This window comes from Plasmopara halstedii (assembly GCF_900000015.1).
Source record: "Plasmopara halstedii genome assembly, contig: Scaffold_42, whole genome shotgun sequence".
NCBI lineage: Eukaryota > Oomycota > Peronosporomycetes > Peronosporales > Peronosporaceae > Plasmopara > Plasmopara halstedii.
Genome location: NW_020186963.1, coordinates 949,867 through 968,521, shown reverse-complemented (window position 1 = coordinate 968,521; position 18,655 = coordinate 949,867). Strand labels below are relative to the sequence as shown.

At 42.6% G+C, this 18,655-nt stretch overlaps 6 protein-coding genes across 6 annotated transcripts; 1 reads left to right on the top strand and 5 right to left on the bottom strand.

Annotated features, from left to right (window-relative positions):
- Positions 1-4,536: 4,536 nt before the first annotated feature.
- Positions 4,537-4,763, bottom strand: PHALS_09568 (uncharacterized protein; the record flags this gene model as incomplete). The annotated part of the gene is made up of 2 exons (XM_024724281.1): positions 4,537-4,641; positions 4,692-4,763. The coding sequence occupies 2 exons, from the start codon at positions 4,761-4,763 to the stop codon at positions 4,537-4,539; spliced, it is 177 nt and encodes a 58-aa protein (XP_024571816.1).
- Positions 4,764-7,488: 2,725 nt separating this feature from the next.
- On the bottom strand, positions 7,489-7,742 carry PHALS_09567 (uncharacterized protein; the record flags this gene model as incomplete). Its single annotated transcript, XM_024724270.1, has 2 exons — positions 7,489-7,590; positions 7,653-7,742. The coding sequence occupies 2 exons, from the start codon at positions 7,740-7,742 to the stop codon at positions 7,489-7,491; spliced, it is 192 nt and encodes a 63-aa protein (XP_024571815.1).
- A 1,406-nt stretch (positions 7,743-9,148) lies between these two features.
- PHALS_09566 (vacuolar proton translocating atpase a) lies at positions 9,149-11,806 on the top strand (the record flags this gene model as incomplete). Its single annotated transcript, XM_024724259.1, has 2 exons — positions 9,149-9,611; positions 9,675-11,806. 2 exons carry the CDS (start codon positions 9,149-9,151, stop codon positions 11,804-11,806), a joined length of 2,595 nt encoding a protein of 864 aa, XP_024571814.1.
- A 161-nt stretch (positions 11,807-11,967) lies between these two features.
- PHALS_09565 (uncharacterized protein) lies at positions 11,968-12,422 on the bottom strand (the record flags this gene model as incomplete). Its single annotated transcript, XM_024724248.1, has 3 exons — positions 11,968-12,004; positions 12,066-12,222; positions 12,287-12,422. The coding sequence occupies 3 exons, from the start codon at positions 12,420-12,422 to the stop codon at positions 11,968-11,970; spliced, it is 330 nt and encodes a 109-aa protein (XP_024571813.1).
- Positions 12,423-12,660: 238 nt separating this feature from the next.
- Positions 12,661-13,722, bottom strand: PHALS_09564 (myb-like dna-binding; the record flags this gene model as incomplete). The annotated part of the gene is made up of 1 exon (XM_024724236.1): positions 12,661-13,722. One exon carries the CDS (start codon positions 13,720-13,722, stop codon positions 12,661-12,663), a length of 1,062 nt encoding a protein of 353 aa, XP_024571812.1.
- Positions 13,723-16,568: 2,846 nt separating this feature from the next.
- PHALS_09563 (Putative N2,N2-dimethylguanosine tRNA methyltransferase) lies at positions 16,569-18,485 on the bottom strand (the record flags this gene model as incomplete). The annotated part of the gene is made up of 5 exons (XM_024724225.1): positions 16,569-17,009; positions 17,075-17,241; positions 17,307-17,824; positions 17,889-18,168; positions 18,239-18,485. The coding sequence occupies 5 exons, from the start codon at positions 18,483-18,485 to the stop codon at positions 16,569-16,571; spliced, it is 1,653 nt and encodes a 550-aa protein (XP_024571811.1).
- Positions 18,486-18,655: the final 170 nt, after the last annotated feature.

Genomic DNA, 18,655 nt, shown 5'->3' with positions numbered 1-18,655 from the left:
TACACAGCGTGTCGTAGTATGACCTGATCAGATTTTTAAGTTAAAGATTCGGTAAGAGACATATATATATATCAGCGGCTAACAGGTACAAATGGGTAAATGCTTATTTACGTGTGCACAAGCGAAACTTGCAAGCAAATTAAACCTTCGCGACAAGCTGCGGCGTTTCTGGTTAGCTTTACGGCTTTTAGTGTTCTGACCATCTAACAGCACCATTTCAGCTTGTTCTGCCCAAAGATGGAACCAGTTACTAAAAACATTTCTATCATAGTAGACCGGTCAGTGACACAATTACGGGTGAGAAAATATTAAAGCTGCTCTTTGACAGAGCTCTACTTCTCAAACGGCTTACTTGTGACAGTTGTCTCAGATCGGAAATATTTCGTGAATATGTCAACGGGGCACTTGATGAAGCAGAATATGTATAAAAAGTCCTGTGAATCTTGTTGAAGCGTTCACTGCCATTGTTATCACAAATACAAACAATGATGCATGTCTATCCGGCACCGCGATTACTGTGCACAAAATGCTTCGCAGAATATGCTCCATCATGCAATCGATACGTTCTGTTTGATCATAAACCTGCAGATGATTTGCTTCTATCATAGTCTACATGATGCCAAGCACATTGAACAAACTGTAAGCCATAGAAGTCGGTCTTATCAAGGAAGGTGTTACCAATACTGATCGGCTTGGTGGCACCAGTCCGGCTACACATCATGGCAAAATCGACAACGACTCTATTTGAATATTTGTAGCACCCCGCGCCAAGTGTGGGATCCTATAGCTAAAATTTAGGATCTGCGTAGCACCATAGAGGTATGGATGCCAGAGGCAGACCAAACATACATGAATTCGTTGTGAGTGATAAAAAAAAATGGTGTAGAACCACCTAAAGGTGCAGTTTCTGCGAAGTTCAATAAAAAAGCAGCTTCAGATTGTATAGCGCGTAGCTATCAATGGATTGGTGTACATTTCAACGTTTCTAAGGAAGCACGAACGCATTCCGAATTTTACGTTGATTTTAGCACAAGTCCGTTCTCAAGAGCCACTTGGACGCGACTTGTTTGTTGACGCCAAATCAACGTCTCAGCCCCGCGGCTGATAAATCACTAGCTCTAGAGCAGCAATTTAGTCCCTAGGGGCTCCTAAGGTTATGATGAGTGCATTAACAGGATGATTATTTCCCGAAATAGCGCACGCCATACTCTCGGAGAGGTTCAACGCGTGGCTCAAGCCCAGAAAACACACGATAGACTGCTACGTAAGGATCGGCTCTTGCCAGGGGTCGTTACTCCCTTCACAGTATGGATTAAGTGTGTTGTGCGCAACTTACTAGAGCGAAAGCAAGATGGGGTCTAATGAATGCGTATGCCATTAGCCGGGGAGCACTCTTTTCGTATAGCTTTACGTTTAAGAGAAGTTTTTGGGTCATAAATTAGAAATAACTACGGTTGTTCTCATTTAAGAACCAATCGCTCAAGTGACATTTGGCCCTGAATGCTGACTCATCAATCCAAATGATATAAAGGAAGGTAGCCAGGGAACTCCGGGCTCAATCGAGTAGTGTTCAGTGTAGACGCAATGTTTTAGTATGAAGCTAAACGATTGTGATTCCAGTGGTGTTTCCAGTTTTGTGCAGCAGTGTATATACCCTATCAGAAGTACGTACAAATTACATTTTTGTCCCTCGGATTCTGAACGCGGAAAATATTCTATTAGTTTACAGTACGGTTGTACTTTAGGGAAATGGGGTCCGTGTGATGCATGAACTACTAGCCTTACTTCGTGCGTTTAATGAGTTTGAGATGTATAAATACTAAAGCAATAGTCATGAGTATCATTTTACGCTCAACTCGATTTGCAAAAGAGCTTTCGAATTCTAGCGGGAAAGACTCAGCGTATTTAAGCGCGAACTCTGAAAGCGAAGCCTCCTATGAGCAAATTCGCGCCGACCTCATTTTCACGTTAAACTAAGCCATAGCAGCGTTACGTTCTTAACGTTTTGACACTTTGACGAATCTTCTTCCGCTTATATGAACTCTGCAAGTGAATTATCGTATTAGCAGCAATCTTGGACGTCTAGTCTCGGACTATTTGCTCTTTCTCTGGTGGAATTGAGAGTCAAAAATGCTTTTCAGTCAATTTTGGGCAAACAGTGCTGAAAAGAAAGTCAGCAAGTCATGCTAGACTAGTTATCCAGCTGCTTTTTGTCGATCAGAATGCTCTTTTCTCCGAAGCATTTTAGGCCTTTGTACGTGTTTTAGCCACGAAGTTAAAATATACTTTACCAAGCACAGCTCAATTACTTTGAATTGAGACATATTTTGCGCTCTTTTGTACCTAGTTTATTATTACTTTACTTTTGCTAAAGAGTAAAGATTTCACACTTTTCATTGGCCCAGCTTCTTCGTTAGCGCATCAACCATCAAATCGCTCATGTTTTCTTAAACGACATTTTCTATCTTCGTCGCAGACATAATGATAACTTATACTATGCATGTAAGCGACAATGATTTCAAATATCTGCGATTATCCACAAAGGAGTCTAAGCTGGGGATCGACCATTATAACAGTAATTTGAGTTACATCGCTATCTTACATACTTGCTGGCAGCCACTAGCTTTGCTTAGCTGTATTTCTAATGACATAATTAGCTCTGACATTTTTACGAGTATTCCATCGAGAACGAGTGCTGTGCTTTGGTGGCTACCGACATAAGCAGATATTTTAAACTGGTCAATACAAACATCGTCATCAATAGATTAATTATACGGCGCTGTTGCCAATGGGTCGATTTGAGTCATTCAGGACATAAGAGGTGCCAAAAATCTCGATTTGGTGTGAATAATAGATGTTTTGTATAATCATGGGCCAGACAAATGTCCAGGAACATGGTCCAGAGGGGGTATCACTAGGCATCTATAAAATGCAACATCATTTCTCATGTATGTTACTACTACAGGATTGATCTATAATCTAGAAGACTGATATGACGGGTCTTGACTAGGACTTGTCGGAAGTGTCGGGATAGTTTGAATATCTAGCCGGCATAAATGCACCAATAGATCGCAATGTGCCTCTTGAGGGGCATGATGACCAATTGTGAGCTCCCGTCAGCGCAAAAGTCTCAACCAAAAACTGCTGAAAATATCTCGCGCTTGCATGTCGGTGCCGAACACTCTGACCTCAGGCGTTTGTTGAATTCTAGCCAGACGCAGTCGTGTCTTCTCCCATCTTCAAATATTTTTTGAGTTTCAGACAGCACGTATCCAGTCATAAAGTATCTGGTTCTTGCATATTTACAAGGCGGATCTTTTGACTTATAATTCAACATTAAAAAAGACGTTTGCACGAGTAAAATTCATATGCATGGTCAGTATTTAGGCAAAAAATTGACGACATTGTTTGATAGTTGCTCACAATTTCAGCTTGAGGAGCACGTCGGTTGCAAGTGCACGGACCAGGTCTTGCTCTTAATGTTCTGATATGCTAAGAGCCTTTTAAGAGACACTGCAAGGAGCTGTACGACGGCTTTTAACCTTCCTGAGCCGCTTAATGATTGCTCCCTCAAGCATTTAAAGCTCACAAAGCCCATGAGACGTTCATTCGCAATTCTATCATTCTGACCTTCTTAGTCATATTTAATCGACATGTATTATATATTCTTACCGAGGTTTTGATTTTGGTGGAGTTTGACAATTTTGGTTGTGCGGTTCAAGTGTGGTTTGTGACAAAAATGTGTCAAGAATTTACTTCGCTATACAATCTGATGCATTCTGCATAAGTACGCCTTAGCCATATTGACTGTCATTTGGGCTACCACGATATGGCGTTGCCATCAAGGAACCGGCCTCGCCAGTCGTCGAATAATGCGTGTCAAGATGTACCAGCGGATTTCACCAGCGCTTGCTACACTCCCATAATAATATTCCCCAGGATCAGTTTGTTTTCAAATACGTTAGAAATTCTATCAATCACTTACAGAATGTGACCGCTTGATCGCATTATGCACGTTGATCGGTCGTGTGCACGTCTTGATGTACATCAAAGCGCCAGAAAGCTCACGATACAAGAAATTCAGTTTTATTTGCTCGGAGGTCTATATGCTTTAAATTCCCGTTCATTATGCCCGTTAGCTTACCTGCACCAGATTCGTACAAAAATCGCTTTACGCTGCTGTTTTGTTCAAACATCATCATTTTCAAGCTAGAAATAGCTTTATATATTAAGGGACGCCTGCATTTGATTACCTTACCCAGATTTCTATCAATCCAGTTTGGGTCGTAATCTTACTGGAGAGGATGAGGGCGTCAATGTCGGTCACAATGATGCTGCGATTGTTTTTGGCTGCTGAAAAGCCAAACAATTTTTACCAGAAATCCATCAAAGACTCGTTTTTTGTTAGTTCTGACCCAATTTGCTGTTTTGGCTCTATATCACCAGCTTCGTACAGTAGAACTACTTTTAGATTGTCTATCGAAGTCCTTTGTTTGCTTCACACGATCACACTGCCAACTTCGTCTAAACATTCACCTAAGAGAAAGCCGAGTCAGCGTCGATATTTTTTGACGCCGAGTCTTCTGCCCAGCGGGCAACTCCAAGTTGGTCACTTTTTTTCGTAATAGCGCAAGATTCTCGCTTAGGTTGATGATCACAAGTTGCGTGAATATTTTCTCCTCAAGCCGTACCATACACATAATAAACTTATTGCGTGCGTCGCCCTGAATTGAGAAAATCACATTGCTGCGATAAGCTCTCATTCTTGGCTGCTTGTTGTAACGGGGTCGCCATGCACCTTGCACAAAAGGGGGTTCTGATTCAAAAAGCTTGTGTAGCAAAAGTATCGAGATTGAATTCGAGCGCTTCACCCAGGGGTTCAGGCAGGAGCTTCTAGATAAACTAAATATCTAGATTGCTATTCCTATTCAAGAATTATCATGCGTTTCAATTGTTACATAATAAAGTAGAGCTTAATATATGCGTATCACTACCTTGATATAAAATTTATGCACTGCATAGACTGAAGCCAGAATTCCACGTGTCCCACGTGTCCCTCGGTCCCCTCCTTTCCAAAGTACCTTTTCCCTCTTTTGCACCTACTTCGTCATTGTACAATATTTGGGTATGATTTTGACTCCAAGTATGTGAGACAATCGTATAGATCGTAAGTTGAACATGACACGGTACGTATCTTGTATACCCCCCTAAAGATTGTGATGCGCTAGAAACACGCACGTTTTGTCTTTTGAGAACATTGAACAACACCGAATGATCCGCGAGCACACACTACGCCAGAAATTTTCTTCTTTCACTAAACCCATCATTGCTTAATCGATCAAGCTAAACTCAAAGCGGGGGTTCTCTTTCTTATTTAACCGTATAACCCAATGATCTACTAGTAAAATTATGGCTTTCGCAACTGACGATGTTTAGGCTTTATTCGGTGAGGCAGTCGAGGCGCTATGGTGAGATCGGTCGTAGACTAGACGATCACTTATTAGCCCTCAGGACACCACTCCCGAGGATACCGCTGTTGCTAGAGCAAACTCTTCATGAGGGTTGTATATTTGATGCTGAGAGCTGGTCGCTTAATTGCCTCTCTCACTGCGCACTGGGTGGATAAAGCATGGGGCTCACCACGGAGGTGCATATTTACTCTCGAGGTTTTTGCTGTCAACAGCCTTACTTATTTCAATAAGTATTCTGTTGCAGCTATCGGCCAAGTGTTGGACTATGAAACAAAGCTGAGCGCAACCCACTTTAACAGTGCGATGCAATAGACAATTGAGTACATAGTGGGAAAAATGCGCCGCCTATCCTGGCTTTAGGCTTTCCAAGCCAGCACGTCCGCCTACATACTTTGTCCTCCCGGTGCGATACGCTCAGAGGGCGCTTGGCTGTAGCAACAATGGAATTAATTCAATTATGTCGAAGTTGGACCGCAGACTTTCATGTGTTCTCCTGGCATTTCACTATGTCATATACTGTCTTCAGCACTCAAACACAAGCCGCTTAAAACCGTTCCATACGAAAATCTTTTGAGTGGCGTAGTACCGATGGCGATCGAGCGTTGGTCTAGTTTTTGCGAGCTCACTTGGACTTGGGGTACGCCGAATCTAACATTGTTTAATCTTTGGATGCGCCCGCTAGTGTTCGTCATCGTACAAGGTATCCACGAAGTTTAAAGCCGCATCTCTTTCTAGCGTAGTAGGTAGCTTCAACAATAGGATTAAATTTAGACATCATTCAACAGATCAAACGCATCCAACACCGCCGTGATATAGCCATCACTGAGCCGTATGTTTTTTTCAGCTGATAGAGCCGAACTCCCATTGAGAGATACCACCTTTCAATTAGTGCCGTAATACGGCAGACTTTTAGGCAAGTAATAGTGATGCGAGCAAACTATTAACACTATAGCACATCAGTTTTTTATTACAGTCTACAATGCAGCCTTTTCTGTCTAACATTTATATCGCCTGACATCATTTTACGGTGGTTCGTGAGATGCCATGCCATGTCGGCTAAAGTTGCACTGTATTCATGCAATAAGTTGGCCAGGCCAAAATACTATCTCAGACCCAATTGGGACAGCGGCACAAGATGACCAGACGGCCTCAAATCTCGTGGGATCTACCGCATGCCATAATTTCGACGAACTATCCAGGAGTAATTTCATTGGCGCAAGCTTGTCTATGCCAGCCAATGTATTCATACACACAAGCAATGCTCTTAAGAGCTTGACACAGCTTTTCACACACCATTTCCTGCGCTCTACCTAATCATTATTGAATGTGTAGCCGTCATAGGATTGTACACACGCACAATGTGGCATATACAGCACTGTTGAGCGTGGCTGGCGCGTCAATCAATGGCTGGAGTATAGCTAGCCATTCTTATAGTATCCCGCTCAGCGTTTTTTTACCACAGTGGCGGTTTGCCGCTGTTGTGCAAAAGTGACATCAAATTGCTCACGAATGAGCAAATGAACATACTGATCTGCAGCTTGTTTGTACTAAAATCGACATTGAGCCGCGATAAGGGCTGCTTTTGGCCTATTTTTGGATGCGCAATTCGCCACTTGCCGTGAGCCTTTTTGACGTATACAAATGGCGCTGTGTGAATCGATTACTTTCTCTCACCAAATTGGCTTCGTGTTCGCGTAAAAAGTGAGCCGCACATCTCCGCTTTAAAAATCTTTGACGTGGAACGGGAACTCGGTGATCCGGGGCATCACGCGTGATGGATCACATCGTAACTTCTCGTACTTATAGACGAGAGTGTATACAGACGGTCCTTTAGGTAGCCGTCCCCTTTGCGGTCTTGGACTTGGTGCTCCGCCTTTGCCTCTTAAGATGGACACAACCGATACGGATGATAATCTCAGATCCCTCATCTATAAATCGGGCCAGTTTGGTGATTTCGCCACATCACAATTCGTTGCATACATCCTCTGGGGATAAATCTTTTATAAAAAAAATCCACTTATTGAGCTGCGGACTTTTTTTCTTTTATTAAAAATCCATTGCAGCCCAATAAGTGCTTCCACCTGGGGATATTTACATCTCCTGGGAATATTTCGGCAGTCTAGCTACAAGTAAATAATTTTTCTTCTTGCCAAAATTTTGTTAGGATTCACCGTTTCACACGGCGAGCGTCATGCGGTGGTGCAACGTGATGAGAATGTCCATAATAATTTCATGACCATGACATCGCGACTTAAAGTCACCCGTCTCCATCGACTCTTGCTCAAAAGATCGCGGCACTACATGCAGCTCGTATCTACGATATCACACACAGTCGCTCTAATAGATCCTACCGGAACAGTTTTCGGGAAGCTTTACAGCCCTTGAAATTTATGACACAAGACGTACAGAAATCGTATTGGTAGTTAGTGTGCCTCCACATACTATCCCGCGTTTCTTATTGCCATGCGTCTTTTTTAAATACACGACACTACTCATTCTACCATAACTTTACAGGGCGAGACGTTTGTTTGATTGACCAATTACCTAAAATATGCCAATGTGCCCCCATTTTAAAAATAAAAAGTAGTTCCTTTAGAGGCTGGGTTCAGTCAATCATGACCTCCTCGACGTACGATGATTCCAATTTGATACGTCTTGGCCGCTCTGCGCATACTGAAGCTCAACTTCTTCCAACGAAAAATTTCTGCGACACTGCGTGGAAGCTCGACCATTCGTCTCTTCCAGCTCAGAAATATCTGACCGCGACATTGCGAATATCACAATACTGCTTATCAGCTAAGAGATGGCCCTCCTTCTTTCCACAATGGTTCAGGTCAGTCGCCTTTGGCGTGCGCGAAGAGACGCCGCTTGCCGCGCTCCAACCGGCCCGATTGACACAGAAGTTGTGCTTTGTATTTAGTATGACACCACAGCATATTTGAAACAGGTAGGATGGACGCAGAAGGGCTAAGTATGAGCTGTACCTTAGTTGTTACGGTGACAATTACCGATAGGGTCTACCGCTCGTGGCAATGATTGTTCTCAAAGTTTGGACATTGACTGATAAATCTCGTTTTCCTTGACGGCTGGACAAGGAAGAGAAGGCACACGGCATGCTAGTTAGGCGGAGTGTGTAATCGCGATGTCTGTCGATCTAATCCTCCCCATGTTGAGGATGTGTCATTTACAAATGTATGGCATGAACGTGTTCTTTCTCACAGGCCGCTAGCGCGCTGTGCAGTATAGCCGAACTCAAGACTATTATAACAATACTAAATAGATTTCCTTTGCCTCTACCATTTAAAAGCTGGATGCTTAACAAAAGCACTTAATTAGATATATATCTCAAACAGTATATAATCCCCAATAATCAAAGTAATATCTTTATTGGAGACTCATATATCATACTTCGTGTTCCATGCGATCTTTTCAGTACTTCGATTTCGTACTTTATCAAATCCCCTACTCCTCCCTTTCTCTATAAAAAGCCGTTAACTTGGAGCAAAACCCCGAGCTAAGCTTAGCTCCCGGCGTTGCTGCATCTTTCTTCGGTTTGTTTCACTTCTACTCTCCTTCCCAGCAAGCTCACTCGACGCGTCTCTTTCCTACGTATCTGATCGCGTCAATTCTACCGCCTAAATTCCTCTTTCAGCTTTGAAATTTTTCATTTTAAAACCATGAAGTGGCTTCGCTCGGCTGAGATGGAGTACATTTCGCTCATAGTAAATGAAGATGCAGCTCATGATTGCGTGCAGAAGTTGGGCGAACTCGGTGTCTTAGAGTTTACTGATCTCAATCCTGAGCTTACGCCGTTCCAGCGTCGCTATGTGAATTATGTTAAACGTTGCGACGAGATGGAGCGAAAATTGCGGTACTTTGACGTAGAATTGGCGAAATTCAGCATCACACCGAAACCAGCGGGTAGTATCGACCGATTCCTTGCAGGTTCAGCGGATATTCGATATGGATCACAGGACACTGCGACCAGGGCGTTAGATACGCTTGAGCGACTGCTGGAGGACAAGGAACAGGAGCTTTTGCAGCTCAATACTATGCACGAAAAGCTTACGCGTGAGTATAATGAACGCAAAGAGCTACAAGAAATTATTCAACGCGCAGGCGAATTCTTTGAGATTGAAAGTACGTTGTATTTGTGATATTTGTTGGTTTTTGGCAATTTTGTGACAAATCGTCTTTTGATAGTCCCGGAAGTTCAGACACGTCGTAGCTTTCGCACGACGTCGAGATCTGGCTACAGTTTTGAAGATGTGTCGACTGTTAATGAGGAAGAATCGTCTACGTTGAGGTTTCGAAATGTTACGGGGGTTGTGCCTGCAGACGAACGACTGAAATTTGAACGGATGATCTTTCGTACAACTCGTGGCAATTGCTTTACGCGGTTTTCACCTATTGAAGAACCTTTAGTGGATCCAACGAATGGCCAGCCGGTACTCAAACATGCATTTGTCATTTTCTTTCAGTCAACTTTCATTGAAACCAAGTTGCGTAAAATTTGTGACGCTTTCCATGCACGACTGTACTCTCTTCCACCTATGGAAGATCGAGCTGCCATTGCCCATTTGATTCAAAGTAATGCTGGAGAATTGAACCAGAGTAGTCATATCTTACGTCGCAATCGAGAAAGCTGCGTACTGCTTTGTCGTGATTTGGCCGAAACGCTTGAATCGTGGAAATGGTCGGTTCTTCAGGAAAAAGCCACGTATCATGCATTGAACATGTTCCGAGCGGATGTGAGTGGTATGTTGCGTGCAGAAGGTTGGGTGATCAAAGAAGCGCTTTCGAGTGTTCGTCGTGCGGTGACGAGAGCTCACACGGCGGCGGATGACAAATCAATGCCGTCTCTTGTGGATACAGTTGCTAAGCCGTGGCCGGTTCCTCCTACGTATTTCGAGACGAATAAGTTTACGGATGCATTTCAAGCTTTTGTTGAAACTTACGGCTGCCCTCGATACCGTGAAGTTAATCCATCTGTGTTTACAGCAGTGACGTTCCCGTTTCTTTTTGGAGTCATGTATGGCGATATTGGACACGGTTTTTGTGTCTTGCTCTTTGGACTGTATTTGATTTTAACTGAGCAAAAACTTGAACATCCTGGAAGTATGGGTGAAATGATGGCTTCGATTTATGGCGGACGATACATGCTCTTTATGATGGGAGCATTTGCGGTTTATGCAGGTTTGATCTATAATGACTTTTTCTCACTACCGCTTAATCTTTTTGGCTCGAAGTTTGCGTATCCCGATTGCCTGGAATCACACGATCGTGAACAAAAATGTGTGGCGCAATATTTTATTGACGGTGAGATGACGTACGTGAACGCGACGGACGTTTCGAGTGGAGATAATGTGTACGCGATAGGATTGGATCCGATTTGGAAGACATCTTCGAACGAGTTGTTATTTTTTAACTCGTTTAAGATGAAAATATCTGTCATTTTTGGTATCGTTCAGATGACATTTGGAATCTTGCTGAAAGGCTGGAACAATCTATACTTTCGAGACTATTCGACATTTTTCTTCGAATTCGTTCCACAAATTGTGTTTGCTGTTTCGCTCTTTTGCTACATGATTGTATTGATTGTACTGAAGTGGAGTATTGACTGGACTGAAAGGATGAAGCACGAAGTGTGTCCTTACAACTTTGCGGGTGAACACACTGGCTGTCGTCCACCTTCGCTTGTCAACACGTTAATTAACATTGCGCTCGCTCCCGGCAGCGTCGTGGATCCATTGTACGATGGTCAATTGAAGACGCAGCAAACGCTCTTGATGCTTGCGTTTGTGTCGGTACCCGCTATGCTGCTTGTCAAGCCTATTTATTTGAAGATGCAGCACGATCGTAAAACTCCATCTGTGAACCATCACGTTGACTTTGACGATGAAGCAGAGGAGCGTCTTGTATCGCATCAACATGGCAACTCGAGTGGCCACGGTGATGAGTTTGAGTTTGGCGAAGTGGTAATCCATCAAGGTATTGAAACGATTGAGTTTGTATTGGGAATGGTTTCAAACACGGCATCGTATTTGCGTCTCTGGGCTTTAAGTCTTGCGCACTCGGAATTGGCTACTGTGTTTTGGGAAAAGACAATGTTGTCGACCATTAATAGCGATTCATTCATTGCAATCTTTATTGGCTTTGCTCTATTTGCAGTTACAACGTTTGGTGTCATTCTCGCGATGGATGTGCTTGAGTGTTTTCTCCATGCGCTACGTCTGCACTGGGTGGAGTTTCAAAATAAATTTTACAAGGCAGATGGACACAAATTTCATCCTTTTTCGTTCAAGCAGTCGATTAAAGACTCACAACAGCTTTAAATTGCAATTGAAATGTGGAAGCTGTTGTGGATATCTCGATTATCGACCTAAAGAAGGAAAAATGACATTAAGAGAAGATTGAGAATTTGTAGTGCATACTAGAAAGATGCATTTCTTTTATTGCAATATCGTTCTTAGCTTAAAATTCTCGTTTTCGATCGTTACTTTCCAGCTTTTGCCGCTTTTCTTTCCATTTCACTAATACAAAATTCATCCACATATCAATAAATTGCTACAATTAAAACATTTATAAACTTACATTTGCTGGTATTGTTTGCGTAAATTACTGCTCGCACTAAGATCCATTACGCGCTCTAGCGCTTTAGTGTCTGCGTACAGAAATCCAACTCCACCTCCAATCAAGACGCCACCTGTAATAGCAAAAAACTGAACACGCTTTGGGAATGGTCCTAGTGCTAAAAAATTTACAGCACCACTATGAGGAGAGAATGTGGACATATAAGTAGGAATTTTATTTACCAGTGATGCCTGCAAGCAGAGCAGCACCCAATGCACCGCCTACGCCTGAATAATAATTAATTTCACTTCGTCGTCGATCGTACCAAACTTTCTCTTCCAGCGTAAGGCGCGGCGATGATCTGGCGGTCTCGGTCATTTTGATTTGAAGTAACAGTTTAAGTTGCACTGCTCAAATAATCTTTGCAGCAACTTCTATACTATTATAGGATGTGCTGAATGTGATAACTTTCAAATCCGAATTGACTCGTGATCTGTTTACGGATACCATAACTAGTTACAGAAGGTTTATACAGTCTTTAGTAATACAGTGACGTAGTAAACATGAAGAAAAGTGGAGATGAAACCAAAATTTAATAAATTATATGGTTCATAGCCTATATACCCTTTGCTTCTCGCTCTGAATCATAGTCGTTGTTCATGCGAGTAAAGTATTTTGCATCCTGTGATTGAGGTTGCTGAATGTAACCATAGCCTGGGTGTCGCTTCACCACCATAGATGACGTTGGAGTCTGAGGGGTACGTGGGTTACAAGCCGTGGGTGTGACAATCTGTCCTGCCGGCGATATCGTGGTGATCTGGTTTGGATTCGTCGAATACACATCCATCAGAAAGTCCATCGATTCGTCAAAGTCTGGTACTCCGGGCTTGACTTCAGTATTGGTCGTACCCCACGATGCAGGATATGAAGCATTACTAAGGAATGCATTGGAAATTGTAGACGTGCTTAGCTGGTTAAAGTCCGTATTAAATGAAGCTGACATGGGAGTAGATGAGTACGTAGTAGAATGATGATGAAGTGACGACCGATGAAGAGGCATAGCTGGCAGAGAAGAAGCTCGAGACAGTGGGATCGTTCCCATTTGTGCTGACACTAGATGAGCCGGATTTGGGTTTATGTAACCAGGGTGAGGGCCATGTTGGTATACATGGGTATGCGTATTGGTGTAGGGATGGTAGCCTGCCATACCTTGAAACGACATTGGTGGAGTTTGTAGGGTACCATTGCGATTACGAAGACCACGCATACGTCGCGCAATCTTTTCGCGGTACTTTTGTGCGTGCGTCTGCGTTTGACGCACAGTGCGAGTAGCCACCATCTCGGCAATAACCTTCCATGGACCTTTTGGAAATGTTTCCATTGCACGGAGAAAACGATCGTGCTCGTCCTTTGTCCATGTACCGGATGCCTTGATGACTTCTCCGTTCGTGTCAAATTGTTGTTGCTCGCGGTCGAGAGACTCGGCGACACGAACCGTACCGTCTTTGACGATTAACAGATTCTTTCGGTCGAGCTCAAGGATGGGTGATGTTGCGAGATCAAGGCCATCGACGTCGCATTTGGTGCTTTGATGCTCAATCTTCCTTTCCTCTGTGATGCTTTCGAGCTGATGGTCATGAGCACGCACTGGTTGTTGCTCTGCCATACCGAAAGACATGGTAGATTGATAGATTTTCTTTTATTTATTGGCAACGTAAGTGTCTGCCTTTCTACCGTCGTTCAGCCGTGAGGGAAAATGAAAATAGAGTAGATTCGATGATCTGGTTTCTACCAACAACGCAGGACGAAAAATGTCGCTGAGTGGTGTTGGTGGTCGTAGTCGCAAAGAGTGTGAAGTCGGCGACTGGTTGATAGTCAGCAAGAGTCTTCTAAAACTTAGAACGGGATTGGCGCTCTAGTAGTCAAATTTGAAAGTGAGCAGCTGGATATGAATTTCCCCTTCTCCTCTCTCTTTTAGTGTCTGGTTGCATTGGTGACGACAGCCGTGATATTATTGCTGATAGCGCCGGACCAGCTGGTTCGCATGGCGTGAGCGCCTTTGCAGAGAGTCAATTGCTCTGTCTATGATTTTGCTCCGACCTCCAAACGATCGTCGCATTGAACGATGTGCTCACGAATTTAAAGCGAGTCGGACTTGCTGCCAGTGAAAAGGTCCGTCTTGATCAAGTCAAGAAAGATTAGAAAAAAGGCGATTTTCTTGAAGGTCAACAAAATCCACCATTCGTAATGTTTGAATACTCAGTCATCGCACTGCCCCAGTCTCGTTGGACAATATTATTGTCAGAACAGCAATATTTACTGACCGCATTGGGCCAAGGAATATGCTAGAAATTCTTCTGTTTTGCACAAAATCACACATCACCATCTGATCTCGTGGTAACGAAAATGTCAATCGAGTACCACGTTGAGACACCACATAGACAAGGCGAGTGATTACAGCTGTGTTGGATACGGTCGACCAGACAGAAATACGTTTTTTTGTTGATTCTTCTCCACCCATACTAAAGTTAACATAACGTTATCTTATCACATGTCTGTTGGCGTCGGCTGGCGCCTCGTGAACAGCTTTTCGTGTGCTGCCAGATGTATCACGAAAAGTGGACAATATCAAATTGTATACAGCTTTTCTCACTGTGTAGCATAAGGTTCGTCCTTTAAAGAGTCGAACGTTTCTGCTGTTGCTCGGCATCTGCTTGAATAACAGCTCTCTTCATTTAAGCTAAGTGCCAGTTTACGAAGATGGGCTGCTCGCGCACATCAGGATGGAAAATCCATTTCGTCCAAAAATGTGACACATTACGATAGCAAGAGAGTCTCAACGCTTGAGTTGTCAGCTGTCAAGGTATCTTATTCCGACATAGATGATTTTATTAAAAGCTTTACTCTTTTGTTCAGTGAACTAGTCAAACCACGGAGCCAAGATGTTAACATGAAGCTTCGTCCCGACGCGAGCAAATTGATGCCATGTTATCGCTACATTACGCTCTCAGCGACGATTTTAGTGTTGTTGACGGGCAAACAATTCCAGAAAGTGCAACATTTTCCAACTTACTATCCTAAAATTTGTTGAGCTCTTACCAAAAACGGCACTATCTGGCTTTCTGTGACTACAGTAGCATCGCCATTTAAATAATTTTCATCTCAGCAAGAATAAAATTCATTCTAAGCGACTGTTTGGATTACCGTCTTGAGTTTTCCAACTCAATTTACGCTAGGATTTCCCATCGTAAATGCACAAGAAGTTTATGAATTTCCAGTTATCCCATCGTAAATGCACAACAGATTGGTCAACTAAAGATTCTTATTGCTTCAGATGGTAACACGTTCAAATCGTTGGTGCAAGTCACTTACCTCAACGTACTGCCCGTTCTGCTATAAAGATTTCATAGAATGAGTACCATATTGTGCTTATCAATCGTGCTAGAACACATGCCGTGTATTTTGTAAGATATTCTTGATTTTTAAAGATGAGATCAATGCAAGTTAAAGCCACACCTTTACCATTATAGGGTAGATACACGCGGTGCTAATGTACTGCTCCTCTACATCTCGCCATTGTCGTTGCGTATCAATTGATTAGTTTTATCAAACTCGATTATTCTCACTTAACGATCTACGAAGTAGAAAGCTTGTGCTCTTCTGAGGTATGACATACATACACAATTATTGTATTTTCGTCATAATCTCGACATCAGTATACAACTTCATGTGGAAATTCAGTACTGTGAGACTAAATACTACATTCCACAAAAAGTTGCTCATTTAGGGTGCTCTGGCTGATCTTCGACAATCAACAAAAAACTCAGTTTTCTAGGTATCACGTCAGATTCTTAGCGCTCTTTCTTATCAATTAGCAGCAACAAAGACGTGATGATAACGGCCACTCTTTTACGAAAGCATGAAACACATACCACAATCGTCTAACATTTGAATACTTACGCCAAGGTGGTCGTGACTTGTATTGCATCCGAACGTCAGTCAAATCTCTATGTATCCAGTTGCAAAAAGAAAGTATCACTTATCATTAAAGTTTACAGTGTCATTTCAAGTACGTTGAAGTGGCGGTTTTATTCCGTTCTCGAGTGCCATATCATGCTCTATGTACTGACAGATCAATCATGCATACATACAGTACAAGGCACCACGACGTAGTGTGTCTGTAAAGCACGTAAAGCAGACGCGTATTATCGTAGCAAACGAAGAAGAAAGTCTTCTAAAGTGAATTGCAAAACAAATATTATAAATTATAATTGAAACGAAAGCAATATGGCGGGACGTCGAAGGGGCAACTAAACCTAATGTTATATAATAAAAACCAAGCAATAGTAAATCAAAGTCAAGTGATTTGCTTGAAAGCATTGTTACAAATCTTTCTCATTTGATTGAGGACACAACATTTTTGGTTGCAATCCTCTCTTTGACGCATAAATTTAGGGTTGACTCTGTATCATAATGGTTTTACTCGGCTTGCGTAGTTCTAATTTGTCCCGCAGCTGGTAATTACTATACTGTCAGGCGTCGAATTTCAAAAATTTGCACGTCTTCGAGAACTTGCTTTGTAGTTGGTAACCCACCAGCTGCACAAGCTTTCAGAGCAGACTTCTCGGTGGAAAGCCAGTGAATTCGCTCGCACGAAAAGCTTTGTGATAGGAGTTCAAAAAACTGATACTCTAGTGGGTTGCGGGAGCGATACGCCATCAGCACGAGCGTCTTAGAACAAGTTGCCAACGCTACTAGCGAAGACACAAGCGGGGCATACCCTATAGGATCGTATACGACATCCGAGAGCACGATGACGTCTGGTTGCACTGGCAAATTACACGGAGACTCTCCCCAATGATGCGCTCTTGCTATAGGAGTAATGCCGCCTTTACCCTTGTCATCTCTTTGCCCTTCTTCACAATAATTTAAGCTTATGTTGTACTCAATCAATGGGATTATTTCCTATGAATAAGCAAGTGCAGAGAATAAGTTAAACGTTTCATTCAGCTGCATCAAATATTGTTTACTTTCATATCCGTTAATGTGACATGTGCTCCCAGCAGCGAACAAAAGATCCCAACAAGGCCCAGTCCACTGCCTAGCTCCACAACTTGTTTGTTCCTGATAAGATCTTGTCTTGCCGCGAGGAAACGGGTCAAGACCAAGCACGAGTCCCACAACTTTCCTCCGATTCCTGGTGTTTTCATTTGGCAAGATTATTGGCGATTACATTCAAAGAAACGATAGATTTGCACATACCAAGATTTCCAGGTGACTCAGCAAGTAAAATATCCTGCGCTACTCCTGGAAGTTTCACAGTTCGGCAGCAATGTACGCCTAGTTGTCCAGTGACTCCCTCTTTCGACTCACCACCTTGAGATACAATAAAAAGCGGTAACGAAACTACAGGAAGCAAGTCCCACTTTGCACGAATCGATTCGTGTGCCTGAATCTCAAGAGCAACAGATTCAAGCGTACTCGCTGATTCCATCTCATCGCTATTGCCGATGGCAACACGAAAACTTGCTTTTCCATGCTCATTTAGTTTCACTTTACCATTTGCATCTACTGTGCATGAATTTATATCATCAAGCACATCGAACGGCTCTTCGAACACTAATTTGTACTTATTTGTCGATTTATTTTGCAATGAACACTGGAGATAGATCGGTTCCCCTTCTTTCACATATTCCCTTCGAAAAAGTCCAAATTCATTACCAATATTAACAGCAACGTTAAAAAATTGGTTTGGTGGCACTTGAGATGGTAGCAAACATCTATATCAAAAGGTAAATAGTTTAATATTTCTACACGAATCCAATTGAATATATCGATACGAACCCGAAATTGATTCTCAATTGCTGTGTGTCGTGCACCATCTTGCCCATTTGCTTGACTTCTTCAGCAGCCACTTGGCAGTCCCTGGCCAAATTCTTGTGCAATCGACGACGTGCTATCACACAATATTGAAATAGTGTTCGAGCATTCCTTTTACCACCATCCAGTACATTGTTTACTAAGTGCAGCGCGGCCTCAAATCTTTCAAGATTCTCGAGCGCTACAAGTTTGCGCAGTAAAGCCTTTTCATTCTCTGCGTTGTATCTGAGCGCGAGCGTAGCGTCTAAATGCATTGTCACATTAAAGTTATTTCTTCTACAAACTAAATTTGATGGTAGATGAAAACAAGGGACCCTGTAATGCGGCAGCAAAATTGCGTTCTTGGATCGAAGTTTGTGCGCGATTGGAAAGCAATTGCGAGGCTGTTTGAGATTCCCACGAGATTGTATCACCATTACGTGGGTCGCTAGATAATACATTATTATCGTGCGCAGTTAACAGAGTGATTGCTTTCGTGTAGATTTCACGCGCGGCTTCGTAGCGGCCGTCGGCATAGTAGGCATTACCCTCGGCCTGTAGGGCCTTTATCTTGTCGAACATTTTTTACAATTCATCAAGACATAACCTTTTTAAAGCGATATTTATTGTAATTTTTTTGCTTCATTCTGCTACTTTTGAAAAGAACTTAACATTTTTAATGTTAAGTATTCCGAATTAGTAATAAGCTTTTATGCATAAAGTTTGTGTAAATACAACGTCCGGGAATCGAA